The 22,004-nt window shown below is 27.6% G+C and overlaps 1 protein-coding gene across 1 annotated transcript in view; it reads right to left on the bottom strand.

Annotated features, from left to right (window-relative positions):
- The window catches only part of LOC107455620 (ras-related protein Rap-1b-like), a 95,350-nt gene that overhangs the window by 22,349 nt on the left and 50,997 nt on the right, over nt 1-22,004 (bottom strand). Inside the window, exon 4 of the mRNA XM_016073247.4 lies at nt 5,491-5,664. Coding sequence (XP_015928733.1) covers nt 5,491-5,664 — 174 coding nt within the window. The remainder of the gene's footprint in view (nt 1-5,490; nt 5,665-22,004) is intronic.

Raw genomic sequence — 22,004 nt, forward strand, 5'->3', positions numbered from 1 at the left:
TGTTTCCTTCTCAGCTAATAGCGACATTTTTATTAAGTTGTTAATTTTTTTAAGGAATAATTTAATTACGATAAAAGCGTTAATGCATGTTAATGTAACTATTAGATTATAATATAATTAGATTACTAATAAGTAAAAACTGCCAGTAAGTATATTTTAAGTTAACTGTATTGGAGATTAATATGTAAAAAAATAATGTCGATAAGAGGGAAATAAAGTTGATAAGAGGGAAGAGAAGAAAAGTGCACGTTTTGCAGATTTACTATAGAATAATAAAACTTCTAGTATAGATTAAACGCAAGGAAATTTGCTTATTTTTTCAAGATATTGTATTTTTTACTTCAAAATTACACGTTTCTATTAATTTTAGCGTCGTCATCTTAGTGAGCTTAACTGTAAATTTTCGTCATCTTAGTGACAAATGGTTTGAAGTGCTGTAGGATGCTGGAATTATTCACTACAGTCAGGTCGGTTCATCTAGATACCCTGGAATCTTATTTTATTCATTTGAATGCTGACTCCTTTGTTATAGACATTAGTTTCCCCCCAACCATTCATTGCGCCTGGAAATTCATTTTAACCTGATTTGCCTCTCAGCCACTGTGTTTTTTCTCGTTCTGTTTTTCATCTTGTTTGTTTCTCAATTTCGGTGGTTTTTCTAGTTTTTGTTTCTTACCATTATTTTCCATTTTTCATTAGCAACTTAAAATTTTTTTAAAATCATTTTTTCCTTATCACATTCAATTCTGTGAAGTCTTGAAATGGGAGTCTATTTTTGATGCGCTTGAAACATGTCGAGTGTCATTTCATTTTTGCATATTTATGAAGAATATAAAGATTTAAATCTGGTAATGCTGTCACATAGTTTTAATCCTTTATCTCAAATAGTTTACTGGTTAAACGAAGTGATTAGACGATAAAACAGTTTAATCACATCGCAGGCTAGGAAAAACCGTATTCGCCGAGAAATTTTTGCATTTCAAAATTAAACTCAGAAGTCAGGGGCTTTTTTTCATAGAGACCTTAGTGAGTAAAACTGATTTGCAGTTGCCCTATACCGAGTAAAAAATCGTAAGTACGATCCTGATTCCAAAATCAGAGTTGTCCTAATAGCTATCGAACTCAAGAGCTGTTGTCAATGGGAGTTGAGAAGTTTATCAAAATGGGATCTTCCGTGGACAAAGATAATATAATAATCATATAGAAACTTTCTAGCAAAATGTGTAACTTTCATATACGTTCATGTAAAAATCATATCGAAAGTATGTCCCAAACCAATGGGATATTAAAAACATCACGCAAATCAAAATAGTAAATCATTTTAAAATATTTTGTAGTGATATTATCGTAGTCGTGATATTATATATAACTGTGGACAATTTTTTTTTATTCGGAAATATAGCGAGTTACGCAAAAAGTTATTAGATTAACATGAAGGTACCCAAATTTAAAGCACTCTCTTGCCCTAACTATTGGGGCCATATTTTGGAGATACCCTCGTATTTTGAGGGTCAACATTTCAAATCCACCCAAAAAATGTGAGTTTATTCGGGGAAGGTATGTTTTCATGCCTGATTACATAACTTAAAATACCAGCTCACTAATTACTAAGTATATTTAAGGTAAGCTCTCAAAAAATTAAAATTGATTGATTTTTAGTACACTTTTAGAAATTTCTCAAAAAAATGGTTAAATAACAATTTATTTAATTATTATTTTACCATATTCAGAAAAAAACATCAAATTACTATAAATAAGATGGTAATCAAACAGTTAACTAGAGAAAAGCAGTTTATTAACTGTTTTACCAAATACGGTTAGACAACCAGAATTTTATCCTAGTTAATTAGTTTTATATAAAGTAGTTTTTTATAAAAATATCCATATCTCCATAAATACTTAAACTTTGCTTACGAAATTTTGTGCTATTATTACATCTAATAACCAAAATAATTGTTCCAAGTTACAAATTTATTATTACATTTCTTTACATAGAGTGTTCAAAAACATTATTTTCCGTTTGTAATTTATTGTCTGTCCCTCAAACCTCTGAAAGCTTTAAACTTCTTTGATTAGTACGAGATATTGCATAACCTAAACATTTCTAAATTTGTAAAAAGATTATCTAAGTAATTTTTTAAAAAAGTGAAAATTGAAAAAAAAAAGTGTTAGTATCAAAGTGTTTCCATTATTTTTTCCAATCCCTGTATTTTATTAAGTATACGATGTAGTTCCTCCTTTTGTTGGTTTTTTTTCAATAAAACTTAAAAATAAAAAAAAAATCGTCTAAAATATCCTTTAAAATTGTGTAAACTTTCAAACAAAATGGCGGAGTTTTCAACTGTATTAGTCGTCATTCAATACCCATTTAATACCTGCCAACATTCAAGACAATCAACAATATTTTGTCAGGTCTGAAAAATTAGAAATATGAGTGAAGTTTTAGTCATTATTTTTTTAAAAATATCTTTCAATATTTTAACCTTAATATTAAAATTGTGTACTGCCGTTATAAATATACAAATGCTTTAAGATTTTCAGTTCCTTGACACAAAAAAAAGAAGAGAAATTCCAATAAGAGAGTTTTAATTTTTACTAATTAATAGTTAGTATAAAAAATAACCCTAATTAAAAAATTAGGAAAAGAAAATGACATCTTAGTTAACTTAAATTAGCTTATGAGGAAATTATTTTTTTCAATTTATGCGACACAGATTTTTTTAATTTTGTTTAATACTCTTAATGGTAATATTTTCCAGTCAAAAAAGAAAGTATCGTGCCAACAACGCATACCAGACTGTTTTATCAATCGATTAGTTTAGAAAATCAATATTCAAAAAAAACAAAATTAAAAACACTTCAGAGGAAAGAAAGCTAAAAAATGTAAATACTTCCGGAAAAGTTTTGAGAAGCAGTATATATTTTCGGGTTCTTCTGAAATTGAAGTTTTGAAACATTTGCTTTTTTCTCGAAAACAGTTCTTTGTTTAATGAAGAAAATAATAATTTAAAGCGAGGTAGGAACTGAACAAAACTAAATATTATGTGTCATTATATAATTATAATCATATTGTGGAATCTTTTTTAAAAACACTTTCGAAAATTTCCTGTACAATATTTTTTAACTGAAAATTATGATAAGATTAGTATAAAAGCCTACAGTATTTTGGCATTTGAATTTTAACAAACAAGTGAAAACTGGTTACATTGATATAAAATCAAGTATCATTTCTTAAATAATTAAATTTTATCACAAGGAAATAATGATATCTTGAGATAAGGGAGATGGTAAGTTTTGGCATATTTCTAAAACATGTTTTAAATTCCCAAACCGCATACAAAATTAATTTTGCTATTCCGGTTAATAAGCATTTACATTTGATCTATTGATATTTATTTGCAATAGGAATATTTTGTGAAAGTGAAAAGTCTAATTAATGAACTATGCATTTTACTACTCATTCCAGTGATAACCTGAATCAAATGAAGTCAACTTATGTATTTAAAAATAATTTTTTAATAAAACAATAGCATCATAAAATATAAGTTTAATAAATTATGAGTTATCATGAAATATAAGTATCATAAAATATAAGTATCACAAAGACATTCGTTTTAAAACTATCGTTTCGTGAATATTTAAATTAATTTCTTATAACAAATATGAGAAATTGAAGCTGTTAACTTTTCCAAACAGAAACACATATTTTAAATAAATTTATTAATTAAATAAATAAATTTGTTAAATAACTCATACTTTAAATAAATTAAAAAGGATCAGTTTTAATGAATCCTTTCATTTTCATTGATAGTAAACTGATTTTATTGATTTTTACTCAACATTTTTAAGAATGGCCTCAATCATTAATCATCATATTTTGTTGAATTTTCTTTTTCATTTAAGTATTAATATCCATCCCCAAATTTGTGATTTCCTTTGACTTCAAACTTTACAAAGAGTCTAAAAACACTCAAAAAAGGTAAAAGAAATAACTGTACACAATCTTAAATATAGCAATATTGGAATCACTTTTTATAAATTGTTTGTAACTACCTTATTATATATCGATCATCATTACTTTATTATATGGGATCAACATACATATGTTGCATTCATAAATTTGTTCTTTTCATTCTCTATTATACACTTTTATAATAGAAATTAATACTCAATAATAATTAATACTTAATATTGTTTATACATATCTATTTCTACATATATATACTTAATATCTATTGCTCTTACATAACACTCTACACTTTACCCTTACAGGGTCAAGCGACTAAGCCAGTTCTTCTGTGACCTGTTTTTCAATTACCATACGCAGCCATTTTTACGGCTGCGTATGGTAATCCTGCTCCATTTACCATTAGCCATTTTTACGGCTCCGTGCTATTCCTGCAACGGTATTACCATACCGTTGCAGGAATAGCACGGAGTTCCTGTCCTGGTCAGATGATGTGGGCAGTGGCTGAGCAAGTACCCTTCGCTTCAAAATACGCCAAATATAATATTTTCAACTCCATCAGACATTACGAACTAGTTGCTGTGTATTAAACGTCAGTTGTTTAGTTTTGTCCCCATTATTGAACTCGCAATCTTTGAACACCTTAACACATTAATCTATAAACTGTAACTTATCCAGTCAATAAATAATAACTTTTGATCTTAAATTAGTAACACCTTAATTAACTTGAATAAAATATTCAGGCACTATTAAATCTTATTAGTTACCTCTAAGCTTTTGTAATATGAGTGCGAATTTGTTATGACCACATTTAGGTGATAAACTGAATCACATTTTTGTGAAATTTTAGTATAGCATAGTGTCACGCAATTGAGTTTCAAAAGTACAATATATGGTTCTTTTTCGAGTCATATGAAGATTGCAGCAAAATTGAACGATATTACAGTTCGACGCAACAACCAAAACTTGTAAGATTGTTTAATAGACTGCGTATTTGAAAGTTTAATTAATTTAACCCAACCTCATGTATACTTACCAAAAAGGTCGTGTTTTCAAATTTTCCATTCCTAAAATCCAAATCTACAAATTCTGTTCAAATTTTTAATTTCATCATTTAAAATTAATATTAAAAATACTTATATTTAAAATTAAATAACTCTAATCTATTCTCATCTATTTTAAGTAAAATAATGGAAATAATAAATAATCACTAAAAATAATTTTTGCACTGAATTATCTTTGGGAAAATATGTTTCATAATTGTTTGCAAAGCAATTTTCTGTAATTTTATATGTTTCCCAAAATATGGAGAAATACTCAAAAAGTGAAATTGCTTTTATGGAGCAACTCGCTTGACAAACTCTTAAGATCATCATATTTTCACCATTGCAGCTGCCTCTAACACAGCTGCTTCTATAACCAGTAACTTGTCCAGTCAATAAATAATAACTTTAATATTAAATTAGTAACACCTTAATGAACTTGAATAAAATATTCAGGCAGTATTAAATCTTATTAATTACCTCTAAGTTTCACAATGATTTCCCATATTTCCATGGCTTCATGAAATGACTGAACATCATCCACTGAAAACACCAAGATGAATCCTCTACCAGATTTAATACAAAGCTCTCGCATAGCAGGAAAATTGAGAGATCCCGCAGTGTCTAAAATTTCTACTGAATGGAACACACCATCTGAAATTTTAAATGAATATACATTATTGGGAATTCATACCAAAATTACAATAAAAACTATTATTAAGTATGAGTTTAAATATAACATTATTGTGAATTCATACCAAAATTACAATAAAAACTATTATTAAGTATGAGTTAAAATATTAAAAAAAATTCGTGTTGAAGGAAGTAATGATATTAATATGATTCTATAGCATGAATTGCTTCAAAGATATACTTTGTGAACAACAGTAAAATAAATTTTAATTTTCTTTATTGTGTATTAATTTAAGTTATAGTTAAAATTTCAAAGAATTTAACTGAAGAATTCCTGTTCCTAAACTTTTTAAAACTGAATTTAAGATTTTAATTATTCAATTTTTTGTTGAAAAACATATTAATTAGGTCGATGGAGGTTCAAATAATTATATTTATTCAGATTATTTAGTAAATTTGCAAACCTTATATGAAAAAAACCCTCTCATAAATCATTCAATTAGTCTATTTTCTGCTTGTTTTCCAAATGGTATATATATTTAGTACGTTTTAATACAAACTTAAATATTTGAATACAGATAGTTATTTTAATTTAAATATTTAAAAAAAATTGCAACCAAAACTGCACGCATTTGTCATGACAAAGTAGGTATAACATATTTCACATAATTTAAAAATTAAAATATCATTTCATCAAATCCTCTCCCCAATAAGTATTATCATCAGTATCTCTTTCTCTCTAACTTATAAACTCGAGGGGAAATCAAATTCTTCAAATACATTATCTACGGTATGAAAACTGTGAATATCTCTCTGAATTTGATACTTAATGATTAGATGATTTTGTTTGAAGGATGATTGTTTTTCAAGTGAACACCAAATGGAGCTTTCATATACAATTTAAAGAGTTCTCAACACCGAAAATGCAAAATGTTTACACCAAAATCACTCGCCTTTACACCATACGCTAATTACTTTCGCTTACGGAAACTCCAATGTTGGCGTATTTTTATTTCGTCTGTAAATGTTTATAATCGATAACAAGTTTGCGAATATTACTGTTTTCAATGTCGCTTTTTATCTGCAGAAACTAAAATTTGTTATTTAAGATGTATGTTTTTATTTGTGTAGAAAGGATATTTATATTTAATTTTCAAGTCTCTGTAAACTTTATTAAATAATTTATAATGTATAATTTCAACCAGCTCAATGACCTCTCTACTTCTCTTTCCTGGAGGTAAAAAATTATCGAATATATTATCATCTTTTATTCCCAGAAAGAAAAGAAGAGAAAAGCTTTTGTCGAATGAGAACTGCGGTGTATTAAATTGCTACAATTAGTAACACAAGTTACTTTTAACTAACATGTAATTCGCAAAATAGTTCGATTATAGAAGTACTAAAATTTGAAAAATTAAACTTCATGCTATAGTTATCCTATTTACGAGCAAAAGAAGTGAATTTAAGATTTCACGTTGAGATAAGATAATGTAGTGAAATTAGAATTAATGGGACTCACATTAACTTAGCTTTGCTTTATTCTCAAAAGAGTGCCAAGCGTGGGTGTAATTCTGAAAAGAGATATTTGGTTTCGAGACTAAATTGCCCTCTTTACCGGGGTAGTGGTATTGGTGGTAAATCTTGGTCTGGTACGTATGTTGAAAAAAAAACAAATAAAGAAAACAGATTTGAGCTCTATTTTTGCGATGGGTGAAATTCTTCTTTCATGAAAGACGTGGTAAGGATATATTTAGCTTGTTTCTTTCCTGTTTCTTTGTGTTAAGTCAAACGTGTTTCGACTTAATTTGGTCTTGTCTCTTTTCATTTGGATTCAGGAAAGTTACTTCAGAATCAAACCACTGAATTGTTTCATCTTTATTTATAAACATGTTTTTCCACCGTAATAACCGAAAATCGAAGATTATATCGAAACATTTTAAACTGTACGAGATTATAATGATAGGATAGATAACTCGTGGTAGCTTAACCATTGAACTATTTTCTAAAAATTGTGTGAAAGTTCCTAACTTATCATTGATGCACATTTTCTTTTAATTTTCAATATATGGCTCTGAAAAAGTGGAAAATAATCGTAGCATTATTATGAAACAATTATGATAGGACAGTTAACTCGTGGTAACTTAGCCGCCAAACAATTTCTTGGTCATTATAAAAAAAATTCTAACTTATCATTGATGCACATTTTCTTTTAGTTTGCAATAGATGACTCTGAAAGAGTGGTAAATGATCCTATTATTATTATGAAATAATAATAATAGGATAGTTAACTCGTGGTAGCATAACCTCTGAACTATTTTTCGGTCATTATAAAAAAGTTACTAACTTATCATTGAGACTTTCTTTCTTGAAATAGATGACTTTACAGTCATCTAGTGCAAAGAGCGGAAAATGATCCTATCGTTATTATTAATGAATAGTATCGTGTAATCAAGTTTAAGAAGTATAATAGGGTTCAGCTTAAAACCATATTAATGCTGGAGCAAATTTGAACAATATTATGGTGCAATTCCAAGTCTTCTAACAGAGTATTGCTTATGTATATGAAACTTTGGAAGGTATTTATTATAAGAATGTTATATTTATTATATAATGGGTAAGGCTAACTTATATACTCTCAATTATGTTAACATATTAAAAAACTGAAATGAGCACAAATTATATCATATAAGGCGACAAATATTTAAAAATTTCTGTATTTTTCATAACTCTAATTCTGTCTCGTTTTTTTCATATAAAAAGCATTTCTACATCATCCATTGATAAACTATCTACTACTCAAGTATTAAATAATTTATAATTTTGTTTCAATCACTTTACTGCAAACTATTTATTTCATGTTATATCTTTCCTTCATTCTTTTCACTATTTGCAAAGGTCATTTTCATCACGTGGAGTAACATGCTCTTCAAAATATAACAAAGCTTTATATTTCATGCGTCGCATTGTTAAAAGAATCTCGAAGAAATCCTATCACGTTTCTAGAAAAATGGTCTACTAAAAAAAAAAAAAAAAGATGAAAAGGGCTCTCTGTTTTAAATAAATTGCATAAATTTTTCAATGCAAAGCAATCTGCTTTTTTTGGGTTTTTCTAACTTTTCTTAGGAAGTCAGATAATTAGTAAAAAAGAGTTAAATAAGGTTGAAATGTATCTTTGTCAATAATCCTTTTAATAGAATGAAATTCCAGTTATAATAAAGATGGCGCTTTACTGTATTTCATTAAATCATTGATTCTTTATGTAGGTAATTTTCAATTATGTTAGAAAATATACTTGGGAAAATTTTAAAGTTTAAGGAACTTGAGAAACAAACCAATCTCCAATTAATCATCATATTGAAAAACATGGCTTAGGCAAATAAGTTAAAATTAGTTGAATTTGGTTTTTCATGGTGGTGACGTTAATGAAATAATTGCAATAAAAACGGACAATTAAGTAACTTATGAAATGAACATAATATGACCAGATTGATTGGTGATCCCCTTAATTACAAGCTTTCTCGCAAAGAAAATGAAATATTTCTGAAACAATATAAGTATAGGGAATACCGGGCAAGAGAATTAATGTGTAGTAGTCATACTTACTAATAGACGTTGTTGTTTTTGCTAATAATCTCATAATATTACTAAGAATAGTTGGAAGAACCATTCAAATAACTTGACAGGAAGGCATAGACCTTTGCATAATATACATTGATTGGCTGTTAAAAGATTACTATGTTGAAAAAATCTTGTATTCAGTTGAGTTATTTGTGTTAATGTTCTGAATTAAAAGTATACAAATTTCTCAACACTCTAGGAGACTTGATAATCTAGAAAATTCATTTGCTTAAAACATTACGAAATTGGAAAATGTTTTAAGAGTTCATAACTCGCCAGACATGAATAAGAAAAGCAAAATAGATCTTAAACAGAAAATGTCAGGCGAGTCTTGAGAATTAGGGCCTATTTTCGAGTGCTCTAGATATAGCGGCTTTTTCCACCTTAATAATTTTTTTACATTTTCAGCAAGTCTTTCTTCTCTAGTATCTTAGGAATATACATTCAATTTCTATTCTTTTCACTACGAGGCACATAAGAATATCTCGAATTTAAAAACTTTTAAATAGAGTTTAATTAAAAAAATTTCAGTTTTTTTTATAGAGCTGAAAAACTATGCCTGATATTAGCAAGTTTTAGGTTATTGTTACGTAAATACTGACCATATTTAAAAATTTTCTTCGGTATTTCCTAATATTCGTGTTCAGACGGTGGTTCGGTGACGATGGCTTGGATAGAGTATTCACCTTCCAATGAGATAACCCAGGTTCGATTCTCAACTTTGGTTGACGTTTTAGTTCCAACAAAATATTTTTTACGTATATAATTCAGAATAAAACGATAAAACGTTTTAGCTGAACAAAACGTATTTAGCAATGAAATTTTTATTTCGAATTTGTCTTATATATTAGAAACCATGACAGAAACTCATGTAAAAAAAGGTATTGAACGTTTCACCCATTGGATACAACGAAATTTTCCTGACATAATTGCAACTGCATTTTTTCCTATACAAAATCAATATTATTATATATTTGCGAAATATTCAATTTCAATTTTTTTTTCAATTTCTCCTTTCTAAAACAAATATCCACTTTTCTTCAAAGGAAAAACTTCAAACGAATGTATTTATAGAAATAAATGTCTGTAAACATTTTCGCGACTCCATATTATATTTAATGGGTTCTCGAAAATACTATAACTGATTTTGTGAACGTGTTTGGAAGTCTAAGCAATTTTATATACTACGGTCTGCGTAGTCTTTCCTTTTTTTCAAGCGAAAATGCTTTTATATTCAACCCTTTCTGAAAATTTTGTTTTGTTCTTCGAAAAATACATTTTGTTGTTTGTCGAAATAATTGATAAAAAATTTATTCAAATGTCGATTAACGATATAACTTTAAATTTAATTATGATTTTAAATTAGTAAAGACTTTTTTTAGAATGCGCATTAACTTTGGCAGCTTTTTCTTTAATTCTTTATATTGTAAGGAATTTGTTCATTTAATTTTCTTTATATAATACTTAAAGTAACTGAGACTAATTAAATTTTACATTAAAATTTGAAAAAAACAATATTGAATGAAAGTTGACGTTAAAGATATATCACTGGTAAGTTTCTTTTGACAATGACTATTAAATCTTCTACAAGAGTTTAATCCACAATTTTTTAAACGATCTATATATTCTTACGTTTAAAATGCGTTTACTTTATTTTTGAAGTTCAATGAATGAAAAAGATGCAATTTTTGATTCATTCCCGTTTTTAATCTTCAACAAAAAAATAAATTCAACAAAATAAATAAGATGCTAAGTATGCATGATTAATTTGTTAACCAATAATTAGTTTTAAACTTAATAGGCCAAGAATATACTTTTTTTTCTTACTTAAATAATTATAATGATAAAAGAATAATCAAATTGCATGAGAATGCAAGACAACATGCATGATAATAAATACTCATTTTTAATTTTTGAATAACTCAGAAAAATTGAAAGAATAATATTATAAATTCATTTAGTGAACTAGTTGAACTTAGTTTCGTGAACTATTTTACTTTGACAATATTTCCTAATCAGATAATTACTTTAAAATCACTTTATTTCCCTTTAAACTACATTTTTTGTGTGTGTAAAAAGAGCGCTGATGACTTTTGTTACTTTAAAATAAATACATAAAATCTCTTAATAGAGATTAGTTTCAAAATACAACCTCTGCTTCAAGAAGTTTAATTTACATAAATCTATTGCGCAATATTTTTTTTATAAGTTATCATCGATCAATGTTAAAAAACCAGTAATTGCAACTATATATATATATATATATATATATATATATATATATATATATATATATATATATATATATATATATATATATATATAGATATATATTTTAACAAAAAATAAATTCTGTATTAAAATTTTATTTCTATAATCAAAAATCATTGCGACACATAAGAAGAAAGGATTAAAAATTTCTGAATAAAACTCGGAAATAGTAAAACATTAGGTAAGAATTTTACCAGAACTCTGTAGTGAAATTGATTTATTGAATAAGCTTAGATCCAACTTATAGAATTTCAATTAAATTAACTAAGTAACTCTAAGAAAGTTGGATACGATATTAAGCTTAATATCATCAAAGTAGTCAAATTTCTGAGCATTTGCGGAATCTCTACTGGTGATGGTTTAAAAGGTATTAATTTATAAACAGCTTTCGTACTATTAATGACTAAGATTGCAGGAAATTAAGATTACCAGATTATTACCATTATTAAGAACATTAAATAGTAGAAAATAAAAATAAAAATCATAAGTATTTTTTCATAATTATGTCAAAAATAAGAAGATATTTATGAAAACAATCATTTATAATTTTCAATTTTATCAAATTTGAATATCATATTATGCATACATATGATAATTACACACTCAGGAAGTGTCAATTTCTTATCAAATTATTTTTGTTCTATTTATGGAGAGTGCATGCCCCTGCATGCCAGTTCCGGTTGCACACTCGGTTAAAGAACCCTCCTTAACCGACTACATTATTAGCTAGAGAGCTGGGGTAGTGAGTTCGATCCTGACAGTCAACTATAACATCGGCGGGGATTCGCTGAAAAGTGCACGTCAAATCTGTAGCAGATGAAAGTCCTCTTGTTGATTGTGGTGTGGACGTTTGAAAAGAAGGGTAGGAGCTCGGGGGCTGTCGTCATCGTCTGACCCGGATCAAAATTGCGCGCCATTCCTACCTTAGCCATTAAATGATAGAGATAAATACGGATACGCGCTTGGTCATGGTTTGGTGGTTTGTGTTTATTGGTTAGTTAGTCTTAATTACTGCATATAAAATAGTGTGTCATTTTTAAAATCTGAAATAAAAATGTCAGCTGTTATAAAACCTTTTAGAATTAGAGAACACTGACTGACCACGTGACGCAACTTAGTAGAGAAGTTGGGGCGGGGGAGAGCCACTCACGCCGCAAGAGCTTTACTCTTGATAAGACCATAAGTTCCGATTTAATTTATGGTCTTGATAGGACCTTAAATTAAAGACCAAATTTAACGCTGACCCATAATATTGTATTGTGTAATAAGAGTGCAAATTTGTTGTTACCACATTTAGGTGATGAACTGAATCACATTTTTGTGAAATTTTAGTGTAGCATAGTGTCATGCAATTGAGTTTTAAAAGTACAATAATATGGTTCCTTTTAGCGTCATATGAAGATTGCAGCAAAATTGAACGATATTATGATTCGAAATAACAACCAAAACTTATAAGATTGTTTAATAGACTGCGTATTTGAAACTTTAATTGATTTAGCCCAACCTCACGTATACTTACCAAAAGGGTCGTATTTTCAAATTTTCCTTTCCCAAAAACCATTCTACAAATTCTGTTCAAATTTTTAATTTTATCATTTAAAATTAATATTAAAAAAACTTATATTTAAAATTAAATAACTCTAAACTATTCTCATCTATTTTAAATTAAATAATTGGAATAATAACTAATAAATAATCACTGAAAATAATTTTTGCACTGAATTATCTTTGGGAAAATATGTTTCATAATTGTTTGCAAAACAATTTTCTGTTATCTTATATATTTCTCAAAATGTAGGGAAATATTCAAAAAATGAAATTGCTTTTATGGAGAAATTCTCTTGACAAACTCTTAAGATCATCATATTTTCACTATTGCAGTTGCCTCTACCATTTTGGGGTATTTTTATTTACATGAAATATATTTTAAACTTTGTTTAGTATTTTAATTTATAGCAAGCATTAAATAATTAGCATATTTTAAGCCAAGCCTTCAAACTAATAAAATTTGCATTCACTGCGTGCAAATCCGACAATTAAAATAAAATGTATTCAAAAGAAAATTTTTTGTACACTGAATTCTTATTTACTGCTTTTGAATGCATTTTCGAATAACTGCTCGTTATATTTTTTAAGGTCATTAACATTGGCTAAATTGTTTCTTACAGTAAAATTTAAAATTTTATAATTATAACGAAAATATTCCGAAACTAAAAACGAAAATGTATTGAGAAATAGTATATTCAATAAGATGTTTTCCGTCAATTTATTAACTTAGCAAGAATATTAAAAGGGATTTATTTGTGATGAATTTTCAACAAAAACAACTTGAAAATATAATTTTGCATATAGGCTTAAAAGTCAAGCATCGGCTAAAAGTCATACTTCTCAGAAGTTTGAGTAAATAAACAATCTTAAGAAAGTAAAGCCGAAGATATCGCTTGAATTTTAAAAAAGAAAAACAATGAAAACGCAATTTTGCAGACTTTAAAATGTGCAATTGGAAAGTCAAACATTTCAAAATGCAAGCATTACAAAACTAAAAGTCAGTGAATTTTATTATTTTTCAAATCTCACAAATAGTATAAGTATTTATTTACAAATTATATAATTTAAACTTAATTACAGAAAAAATGTCATGACTTCTTTTATGACTTCTTGTCAGTTACCTGTTTATCATTTTAAATCTGTGAGATTAATTTTGAGCTACTTAAAATCAATCAGCCTATTTTTAAAAAAATATGGTTCTTAGCGTAAAAATTATGCATAGAGGAAAAAATTGTCTTAAAAAATCGTTTATAAGTTTTACGTTTAATAAATTAAGACAATTGTGTATTATTATTAATGAAATGTGAAAAAAATACGATTTTAAGATATACCTGACTTTAGATAATTATTTCAATATAATGGGTATTTAATATAATTTCTATTCAATATAATAAGTATTATTTGCATTGAAACCGAACCAGATTATAAATTTAGAGTTTACAAAAATTATTTTAAATATTGCACGTACAACTATATAATAAGGAAACACTTTTAAGCAACGTTTATTTTTGAACGACATCCCATAGTTCCTCACCTCATTCTTTATTATATTTATTTTAATATTATTTAATGAAAAAATAGTGCAAAGAGAAAGAAAAGGACCCTCAAACATTTTTAGATGCTTTACTCTCAAAGCTTAATTTTAAATACTATTCAAATGTAATTTTATTTCGACTTTATTATCAAGCAAACGTTTACTCCAATGTATGAAATTTATTTCCATAAAAACATATTTTTCTAAAAACATATATGATTGTCATAAAGTAAGGCATTCCAGAAGGAACCAATTGTGTGCCTGGTTTTTAGGCTTAACGAGGCTACGCAATTTAGTGATCAACGATATAGTTAAGGCAATGGGGTCAGTATTGCGACTAGGAAGCCTTTTTTCCCAATTAATCACGCCCGGTTCACCAATGTAGTTTTAGTAGTTATTGACAATGTCAACCTTCATCTATGAAAAGGTACCCCACCATAGAATCGAGTTAACAAGTTTTATATACTAGTGAATTGGAACTGTATTTTTGTAGTGGTATCCGTTCATCGATTTCTATCACAGATAACATTCTGGTTTGGGAGTGCTGTGTCTACCACTACAAAAATACAATTCCAATTCACTAGTATATAAGACATGTTAACTCGATTCTATGTTGGGGTACCTTTTCATAGATGAAGGTTGACATTGTCAATAACTACTATCTCTCAATTTAAAACTATGTGGGCCTTAAGCCGCAGCTGAGGATCGAACCCCAGTCCTTCATTAAGATAGCCCAGTGCATTTAACTATTTAGCCATGGTGGCTCAGTTCTGCTTATAATAGTTATAATTTCTGTTTATAATAATAGTTCCATAAATGATTAAATGTAAATTAAATTTCGTTCCCAAGAATGATTGAAACTAAAGTTCGTTCGCAACCTTTTCACTTCTATTAAATTATATCACATTACAAAAAAATAAGGTAGAAAGAATACAATATAAACAAAGCTTTAAAAACGTGCCTTGGATTCTATAAGCGAAATTAATTTAGCATGTGATAAAAATTACAAATCTGTATTTATCAGAAATATACGATAGCGAAATTGAAGGATCCAACTACGTCTTCAGTAATTTTTCTATCAGCAAAATTTACTGAAAATCTACGGTAAAAAGGGCCTTATTTAATTAATGAAAAAGCTTTTGTTAGATTATTTCACTCGAGCAAAGAAATATGAAAACTTAAATAGCAACTAGCAATAGTAAAGCTAGTAAATATTGTTTTCCAACAGTGGACATATATCTCTTTATAATAAATACAGTTTTGAGCATCCCTAGGTACCCTAGTATTTATTGTTTACTTCTTTCTTTTTCTTCGGTTTCTTGAAACAGACTTAGTTAAATACTACCCTTTACTTTAGTTATCCTGAATACACAATACATACCTTTGAGTATGTGACACAGAATGGTTGCTATAGCTATTGTACCATTAAATTCTATTCATCTGCTTAATCAATTTATACGATAATTCACTTAATGTAGGTACTCTAAAATGTTTGAATAGTAGACAGTCTAATTCAGGTGCTATATATGAAGTAAAATCGATGTAATTTTGAAGTTATCCAAAGCAAAGCTACAGGATTTAATCCTCATCTTATTCACAAAAACGCTAAGTTTGTTTCTTTGAAAATATTGGCACCTGAGTTAATGGCGGCTGTAACCATGACCACCTTCAAGAGATGAGACCTCCGCACCGGTTGCCAAAAATGGGAAATTATTAGTCCGAAAGTAGGGATAACTTTCGTATTTTCCCTCACTGCGCAGTTTAATAGCCCGAACGTAGTGACACTTATCTTATTTCTCCAACTGCCCAGTTTATGACCATTATGCCGGACAGCTAAATTGATCCGTGTTGAGACCTTTTTTTTTCTAGGAGGTGTTACTATAACGCACCTCGAAATAGGTTTATTAAAAAGTTCTATAGGTTTATAAAAAGGTTCGATTTAGTTTTTTTTTAATAACTTTATTAATAGATTTATAAAAAGGTTCTATTTTGAATTAAAGGATTCACTGATATACTTAAAAAATATTTTGCGGTATGATCACGCGTTATAAAGCACAGAGAAAAGAAATACTGTCAAAACTACCAAAATATGGTAAAATTTGCCGTGTTACTTGCTCTATGGAAACACCAAAACGCTCAGTAATTTTTACCAAATTGTTTCGGTAAAATTAACAATAAAATATAGTTTTATAATATGTGATAAAATTTGGTAATTGTTTTAATATTTGGTAATTTTATCCTACCTTAGAGCATGGAATAAAACGCCATTATTAAATTTAATTTTCAGATTTGTATATTTGTCTAAATAAGGGGTAATAAAGAGTATAATTTTGAGCAACAGAATTTCAGATAAACCCTTACTAAACGTAAGGGTTTATCTGAATAGTAAGAATGATAATGATTTCTTTGCTTTTTTAAAATTTCTAAATATAATGTTTTTAATTCTCAGGATTTTAAATTTGTCGTATTGGTTCAGAATATTTTTAACAGTAAAGAAAATTTTTTTGCTGTCCAAGCAATAAGGTACAGGTTCATCGAATAAAAGATGCATGTGGTAAATACTGTTTGTACCCTCGAAAAAGACAATTTCACTTCCTGATTTTTGAAAAGTGAAGTATGAGCTTTCACTGTTTTTAATGATATACTATTCATCTCTATTTACATTTTTTAGATAAGAAACATACATTTAAATATGTTATAAATGTTAATAAATTTTGGAAGTGGGGAATATTTTAATCCTCTTAAAAGCAAGGTAGATATGAACTGGTTTTACTAACAGTTTTTTTCCTTTCCAGGGTACAAACAACTCTGATATGAATTATGCAATGATCAAGATATAAGAAAAAAATTATTTTATGCATGAAAGAGAAATGAAGTGAATGGAGAAGGTTTCATCAATATAGCATCTAAAATCAAAAATAAGATTACATTGGAGGACAAATATTTTGTTGCATTTATGCAAATACTCTATATCTTGCCTAATTTGGGTGGGACAATTTGAAATTTGATATTAGTTTTGCTCCTAAAGCTACAGATTTTGTTTAATGTCATTTTGCCTATTTTTTGCCGAAACGTGCAAGTTTAAAAACCATATGCATAACCGGGAGTCACATAAATTTTACGAATAACTTCACGGGGAGTTAGTGTATATTTGATTTAAACTGTATTGAAACCCATGCCAGAAATGTCCTCATACGCAGCTAGGGACTCTTCTCTATTATGACTAACTCAAAAACACACGCAGAAACAGCTCATAATGCGACCCTAGTGGACTGACATTTTCAGTCACGAGTATCTATGCAATTTTAATCCTGATGATGTGCCCTTACTCTCCTGGAATTTTGTCGCAACATTTATATGATCCCCCGATAGGTATAACGTTTTAAAACTTACATTTCCTCAAATTTCACGCATATTTCTTCGAATCAGAGTAAAAATGTCATTAAAAATCTGTAGTTTGAAGAGAAAAACCACTTTCAAAATTTAAATCAGCGATAAAGTCTCTAAGATCTGTTACAAGAAACTCATGAAACAGAAAACAACAACAAAATTTGTTTCCCTGTGTTATTTATTAAATAACGAAATAACATCTGTAACTTTTCTGCAATGCTTTTATTCAACAAAATATTTTTAACAATAAGACAAGATTCCTTATTAAGCCGATAAAAGCAAGTTTTTAGTAAGAAACTTGAAATTGGAGAAAATAACTACAAAACCTTGAATATACTATATTTTCGAATTTTCAAATTCGTATAACAATTGAAGCGGAAAGAAAAGTAATGGCTCTTTCGTATTGAGAGAACCATGTGTAAAAAAAAATTACAAATTTTCCTGGTATGTTTTTTTCCTAAGTGCGATTCCTGGCAAAAATATGGAATACTGGAATACTTATGATTTATGGTAACAACACTGCAACTGTAAAAGTGATGCACTTTTACTGATTTTAAGGAGAAAATGTATTGACAATTTCTTTGAAAAATGAAGATGGAAATGTGTTCGGGGATTTCAGATCGGAGAAAAATCATTCATCGTTAATCATTAAATGCGTTTTAGTCTGCGTTCATTTTCTTTTTAAGTTTACAAAATACATCGTTGCTTTCTTTCCTTTTTTTTTTATTTAGTATTTTACGAACTTGTTCGGGAATTGGTTTTACCGTCTTCTTCAGTTTTTACTTCTCTGAGAAACCAGTGAAAAATACAATTTACCTAAGTGATTAATTTATCTCTTAAATGACTTTAATAAATATTTATGTGTATTTACTGTTTGAACTTCCAGAAAAATGTATTGGTGAAATCCTTTCATAAATTAATTAAAAATTAATTAGTTTTAAAATTGCAGTAAATAATCTGAATTTATAACTGTTCCTAACCAATTAGTTTATTAATTAATTAATTAATTAATTAATTAATTAATAAGTTAAACTGTGTTTAACTAATTTATAACTGTATAACAAAGCATTAAATAATTTATTTAAAACTGTTATTATAAGTTACTTTATTGTTTTATGAAAATAGTTTTTACACAAACTCATGTATGAAAATATATTGCGATACATATTGTCAATATGCATTTTGCTATATAATAAACATCCATAACACAGATTTATCCAAAATAAACTTTAACATAAAATGATTCACCCATGTAACTTGATATGAATATCATATTTCGCTCCCGTATTTATACTTTTATTGATTAGAAAAATGTTGTAAATATTTTAATAATTCCCGCATCTTTCAAACTGTATAAGTGTTTAAATATTTTCATTAATTTAAGAGGAAATTAATGATAGTTTATCCTTTTCAGTACACACTTGTATAGACATAAAACCTAGTTACTTACATTTTGCAAATAAGAATTTCTTCAATATTTGATAGATTAGATTTATTTTCCATTCATTTTAAATGTCAATTAAGATTTTTATTAAATTAATGATCAACTAGTATTCCTGATTCAAATTTTTATACTATTATTATTATTTTGACCGATAAAGGAATTGTTTAATATTGATCTTTGTCAATTTACATTGGAATCAAATTTTTTGGCATTGCTGCAAGGAATAGCACATTCTAAATGTTTCTACTGCCTACGTAAAGTTTTTTCTTGCACGACATATACGCATCATAAGAAATGTGGGAACAAAATCATGGTGGGTATTTTATTTGTATATTATAACCGTTGTTGAACAACCGACCCAATATTTGGGCTTACGACTACCAATGTTCAACTCAGTAGCCCTGTAATTTTGAACCCAATCCAGAAGACAAGGGAACTCCTGGATCAAGTATTGGGAGAAATTTGCTTTCGTGGAGGACTTTCTGATGGCACGAACCCGCATTTGCGTTACATGGAGAGGAAAACTACGTGAACCTCCCACGCTTAGCCTGACGGCAAGGCGACTCATGATCCGTCTACCACTGAGGATATTTCACGCCAGCACTGTGATCAGTGCAAGCTGGATGCGGAATTCGTATCGACCAGCCATCACTGGGATTGAACCCGGTTCCCCTCTTTGAAAGGCGAACGCTCTATCCCCTGATATATATATATATATATATATATATAGGGGAGAGTTGGGTAGCCCCGCTCACTTAAGGAGTATTGCTTATATTTCTGTATAATACTGAGTAATAATCAACATTTTTGCATTTTTCTATTGTTTTATCATCTAATTAAATAATGCAAAACGAAAAAACCAAAAAAGAATAGTTAAACTTAAAAAAATAGAAATTTAAAAAAACATGTTTTTCAGCTCTTTTCAAAATGTGTTGGGTAGCCCCGCCCAGTTACAAAAATTTTGTGTTTTGGCTATTTTTTCAGGTGTAAATGAGAATGACCAATGTATTGACAATAGATAAACCTCATCTATCATTTTTATCGCAAAATTATTTTATTTATTGCATATTTATATACTTTTAGTGAATTCTATCATTTAATAACATTAAATGTCATACTTTTTATCATTATTAATGTATATTAATATATTATAATATTAATATATATTTATATTAAATATTTAACGAAAATAATTTAATATAAGTAACAATAATTAATAACAATAATTGTTTTTCAATATAAACTTATTTGGTTGATCTCTTCTTATAAACTTAATATAAAATACTTCTTATAAAATTACAAATTTACTTTGTATTTTGATTGCATTCAAATGCCTCTGTAGATTGATTCGTTCACAAATAAGTGAAAATAAATAAGTAAGCAAATAGCTTACCATAATACTTATGATTTCTTGATATTAAATTTAATTTGTATATATTAATTACATTTTAAAAATATTTAATTTTTCATTTTTAAATATATAAATTTATGTTTCATATAATATTAAAACATATATTTGTTGTTAAAAATGTATATAACATTCAAATTTGAAGCAATAAAATAATAATCTTTGCAACCGTACATTTATCGACGAAATAAAATTGGGCGGTGATAACCGACATTCATGTGAGCGGGGCTACCCGAAATCCAATTTTTTTGTGAATTTGTAATTACTTGAACATTTTTTTACATACAAACTTCTTTCTTTGGGCAAATTAAACTTAAGACTACATACTTTAATGCTGTATGTATAGAAAAAATTATTTTTTTAGTATTAAAATGAAGTTTAATCGAAACATTCAACCAATTTTTCTTAATTTTATGACTACTTTATTCAACATATTTTCAAAACTATTGTTTACCATGTTACCAGTTGCATAAATACTTGAAACTTTCAAAATAATCTTTTTTTAATATAACAATCAATGTCCGATGGCTCATTGACTTGAAAAAATATTCTATACATATGAAATTGACTGTGGGCGGGGCTACCCGACTCTCCCCTATATATATATATATATATATATATATATATATATATATATATATATATATATATATATATATATATATATATATATATATATATATATATATATATATATATATATATATATATATATATATATATATATATATATATATATATATATATACACTAAGAAAGAAATATAATCAAAACTACCAGAAGATAGTAAAATTTACCGTGTTGATTTGGGCATTGGGCTCTACCAAAAAGCTCAATTATTTTTACCGAAGAGCTTTAGTAATAATTTTGATAAAATTAAAAAAAAATGGTTTTATAATATGTAATAAAATTTGGTAAATGTGGTAAAATTTGGTAATTTTTTACCAAAGTATGGCACAAAAACCATTTATTCGGTTAAATTTTCTTTTCAGTTTTATATTTTAACTAAATGTCTGGTAATAAGAACAATAATTATTAAAATCAAAATTTTCTGTAAATTGTTACCATTAAAACGGAAAAATTACCAAAAGAAAGGTTTAAATACCTTTTTTTTTTATTACCAGAACTAAGAGGATTTTTTTACCAGA

Source organism: Parasteatoda tepidariorum, chromosome 7 (assembly GCF_982258835.1).
Source record: "Parasteatoda tepidariorum strain Cologne lab strain chromosome 7, Ptep-v5.0, whole genome shotgun sequence".
NCBI classification, from domain to species: Eukaryota; Metazoa; Arthropoda; class Arachnida; order Araneae; family Theridiidae; genus Parasteatoda; species Parasteatoda tepidariorum.